The sequence below is a fragment of the Triticum aestivum genome, chromosome 7B, assembly GCF_018294505.1.
Source record: "Triticum aestivum cultivar Chinese Spring chromosome 7B, IWGSC CS RefSeq v2.1, whole genome shotgun sequence".
Classification (NCBI taxonomy): Eukaryota; Viridiplantae; Streptophyta; class Magnoliopsida; order Poales; family Poaceae; genus Triticum; species Triticum aestivum.
This window is the reverse complement of record NC_057813.1, coordinates 382,066,965-382,070,992: the sequence shown is the minus strand read 5'-3', so window position 1 is coordinate 382,070,992 and position 4,028 is coordinate 382,066,965. Positions and strand designations below refer to the sequence as shown.

Below are 4,028 nucleotides of genomic sequence, written 5' to 3'. Positions count from 1 at the left end.
CGATGATGCCCTTGTGTTTTCAAGGACTACAATGCTAGTTGCTCACAAAATGCAAATGAGATTTGAGGTATCATACAAATAGTGGAACCGACAATTTCTTACACAATTATCACACAAATATGAAATCATATAGGACAAGTATCAATGTTTTATCACAAAAATCTGTATTGACAGGTTTAAATAAACATACTATCTCTGTCCAAAATTACTCGACGCTGAGATGAATGTATCTGGAGGTAGTATTATCCATTAGCAGATTCGCTGACAGCGGGATCTCCGATGGATCGCCCTTTCACACGTAAGACAAGACACCACCACTGTTTTTGTACATAAATACCAATAAATCAACAAATCTTGAGCTGTACAAGTCTTCTTGTGACTTTGATGTGCACACCAATTCTGTGTCTGCTGATCAAAGCAACACATCATCATCATCTTTACTTGGTAAAACTTGAGGACCGGCTATATATTCTAAAAGAATATCAAAAGTCAGCTGCTTTTACCCGCCCTGAACAAGGGGAAAGTATCTGGTGCGCCGGTGCTTGTGGTGCTACCGGTGCACCGGATGTCGTAGCACATCTAAAAATGTTTTAAAAAATCAGAAAATATGTAGCACGTTGGCAAAATATTGGCCTATGTTGTCGCAAAAATTCATATCAAAATTCTAAATATTGCATGAGATACAAAAATAACAAATTTGGCATCAATGTGTTAATGGGCCAAATCTAAAGCCCAACTTATCTTGTGTACTATTCAGTGCCAATTTTGTGATTTTTATACCTCGAGCAATGTTTCAAATTTGAAGTTGAAATTTTGCAACAACATGAACCAATGTTGTATGAATGTGCTAATTTTTTCCTGATTTTTTTGAACATTTTTAAATGCGCTATGGGCGTCCGGTGCACCGGTAGCACCACAAGCGCCGGTGCACCGGATACTTTCCCCTGAACAAGAGACCAAACACGGTGCCGCCGACATTTCCCGCCGGTCCGTCGTCGTCGTCGTCGTCATCCTCAGTGCACGCACTTAAGCACGTTGCTCGGCGCACCGAGACGGCTGAGCGGCGAGCCAGGCATGTCAACGGCGCCACCGGCGTCGAGCCGGACGCGCATGTCCATGGCCTTGCTGATGTAGAGCTGCTTGACGTTGCCACCCTGGTTCTTGAGCAGCCGCAGAATGCTGCGCTTGGCGTTGGCGCGGAAGGGGCAGTGCGAGCTGAGGAAGCCGTCGACGAGGTGGATGTACGCCTCCAGGTCGTGGCAGCAGGCTGCGTCGGCATCGGGGCGGAGGTACGGGGACGCGCGGCTGTCAAGGCGGAGCTCGCGGCCGACGTCAGCGTACCACCGGCCGCCGGGGCGCGGCGGGAGGTGCGGCACGACGTCGTTCGCGTTCACCACGCGGAGCACGCGCGCGCCCCGGGCCTCCACGCGCTCCGCGAACGCGCGGTTCCCCGCCCTCGGCCCGCCGAACGAAAACACCGTCACTGGCTTCGGCGCATCGCCGGGGCCCGCGAGCTCGTCGGCGATCAGCACCGCCAGCGCCGCCCCCAGGCTGTGACCCGTCACCGTGATGCTCACCTCCTCTCCCTCATACTTTTTGAGTAGTCTGCGTACTTCGGTGACGACCATTTCTGACAAGCTCGGCGAACCGTCGCCGGCTGTCTTGTAAAGGTTCCGGAACCCGCACTCCACCTTTGCGTCGGAGGCGGAGACCGGCGAAGCTGCGGCGTCGACCGCTTCGGTGGCCGGGACGAGGCCGGCGCGGAAGTTCTCGGCCCACTCAAGGACCGTGCAGGTGCCACGGAGCGCGATGACTATGTCGCGCCGGCCCATACGTCGGACCTCGGCGGGGCTGTCGCACACGGCCACGTACCCGACGAGGCTCGTGCGCTGCGCGGCGCACGGCGCGGCAAGCGCGAGCCAGGGCGGGAAGCTCACGGAGGAGGTCGCGAACAGTGGCGCCGTGACGCGGTAGGCCGCGTCCTGGAGCGGGACGTGCACGGGGGCAGCGATGTCGCCCGGCGTGGCGTCGGGCTGGGAAAGGAACGCGCCGTACGCGGCGTCGACGAACTCCCCGTAGCGGACGATCTCGCGGCGGAGGTCCGGGTGCAGCGGGTCAAGCAGGCCGCGCCAGCCGTCCTCGCCGTGCAGCCGCCGCCACGACGCCGCGATGTCCCCACGCGGTGACGGCCCGTCGGGCGGCACCGGCTGGAACAGGCGCGGCGACAAGTCCACCTGCTCCTCCTTGGCCACGGCGAAGTCGCCCTTGGCCCCCTTGAAGAAGGACGGTAGCCGCAGCAGCGGCGCCTGCTGCCTCCTCCGTGCCGGCTGCACAGGCGCCGCGGCGGTCCCACTGCTCTCGACGGCACCGCGGCTTCGGAAGAGGTGCTCGAGGTTACCAAGGTGCACCCTGTTGCTCGACGCCGCGACGGACGCTCTGGCTGCGTGTGTGGCGCTCACCGCCGGGCGGTGCAGCGATGTTGGCGGCGCTGCTGCGGAGGTCATGCAAGGCAAAAATGGTGTCGAGGCCAGCGGAGCGGCATACAGTAAGTCGGGTACGTACGTCCAAGATACGGAAGCCAGGAGGAAGAAGAGGCGATCGGAAGCGATGAGCTCACGAGTGCCTTTTTATAGCGGCGCCGGCGATGTTGGCGTCAACGCGGAAACTTCGTTTATTACGATGATCAGGATCGCTCACATCATCAAGTCATTATCAGTCCTGATTCGAACAACAATACGTCTTAGATTTTGACATAATTTCAAACATGCAACTAATTTGATCTTTATAACTTTTATTAAATAATAGATGATCTGCCAAACCGGTCACAATATATTTCAGTAAGATTGTATTGCATTTAACATGAATCGTCCGAGTATCAAATTCTTTGCGAGATGAAGGAGTTAAAGTAGCCATTTAGGCCCAGCTCTAGTTTTCGAGTCAGCCGATCTAATGTGGTGGCTCACCTCGAACACCTTCAAAGGCTCATGGACACGTGCGAATGTGTCCGCGGACAGTCGGCCGCGAGGTGCGCCCGTCATCCAATGCTATTCCTCGATTATCTGTTCCTTTGTCCAATGAATATATGAGAGGAAAGGGGAAAAATATATGGAAAAATGAGTTCATGGTGGGGTTGGAATGATCCTTTGCCGAGTTGGCAGTGTCGGCGAACACGCCTCGACTACCTATATCTCCATTGATTTAGGAACGGATCAGGGGATTTCGGATCATCTAGGCCAGTCCGCGAATAACGAGGGATTATGATGAAGGTCTAAAATTGTCTGAACTATCATGTCGAGATGTATATAGGCGGTTTGATAAGCCAGGTTAGAGATGCCCTAACTTTTAGGGTCTAAGAGGACAATAACACGAGAGCAGCCACAAGTTGTTTTGAGGCTGCTACCACATGACTAGGGTTTCAGCCCCTTTAATAAAATGGTTGTTAAACTGCAGATTACCTTACGTTTAGGCTTATGGTAATCGAGACCATTCCACCATGCACCTTTTTATGTGATCTTGTGTAGATTCGGTAAACAACGGTGGTTGTTACTTGTTAGACAGGGATTCATTCACTAGTCAAATTCTACTCAATTACTTTTTAGAAGATGTAACCTAGCTGCTTGGCAAGCAAGTCTCCATGTTCTTACTGGACCTCCTTTGCTAATTTCTATTGTACTTTTCGGTCCCTGTCTCCTGTGAATTCTTTGCTTACACGTCCATGTCATCCCTACCTTTCCAGCTAATGCGAGATAAGACTATAGCTCTTGGTTTTACTTTTCAAGATCTACAAACAACAAGATGAATTTTAGTCAGACAATACCATGTACTACTAATTACATCCACAAACCTTTTCCATTATATTTACCTTTTTTAAATATTTGTATCAATACGTTACATAATTTTGACCTATAGGAATGTGTTATATACTAATCACCAACCTTTGCATGGTTATATTGGTGTGTCCTAGGACTTTTTGGGTTGAATTGCAAAAAAAAAAAAGAAGACTTTTGGGTTGACTCAGACAGGTCATC

At 52.0% G+C, this 4,028-nt stretch overlaps 1 protein-coding gene across 1 annotated transcript; it reads right to left on the bottom strand.

The window, feature by feature from the left end:
• Window positions 1–390: 390 nt before the first annotated feature.
• LOC123160784 (phospholipase A1-Ibeta2, chloroplastic) lies at window positions 391–2,600 on the bottom strand. Its single transcript, XM_044578618.1, has one exon. It carries the CDS (start codon window positions 2,502–2,504, stop codon window positions 1,014–1,016), a length of 1,491 nt encoding a protein of 496 aa, XP_044434553.1. The 5' UTR covers window positions 2,505–2,600; the 3' UTR covers window positions 391–1,013.
• Between the last annotated feature and the right edge of the window lie 1,428 nt (window positions 2,601–4,028).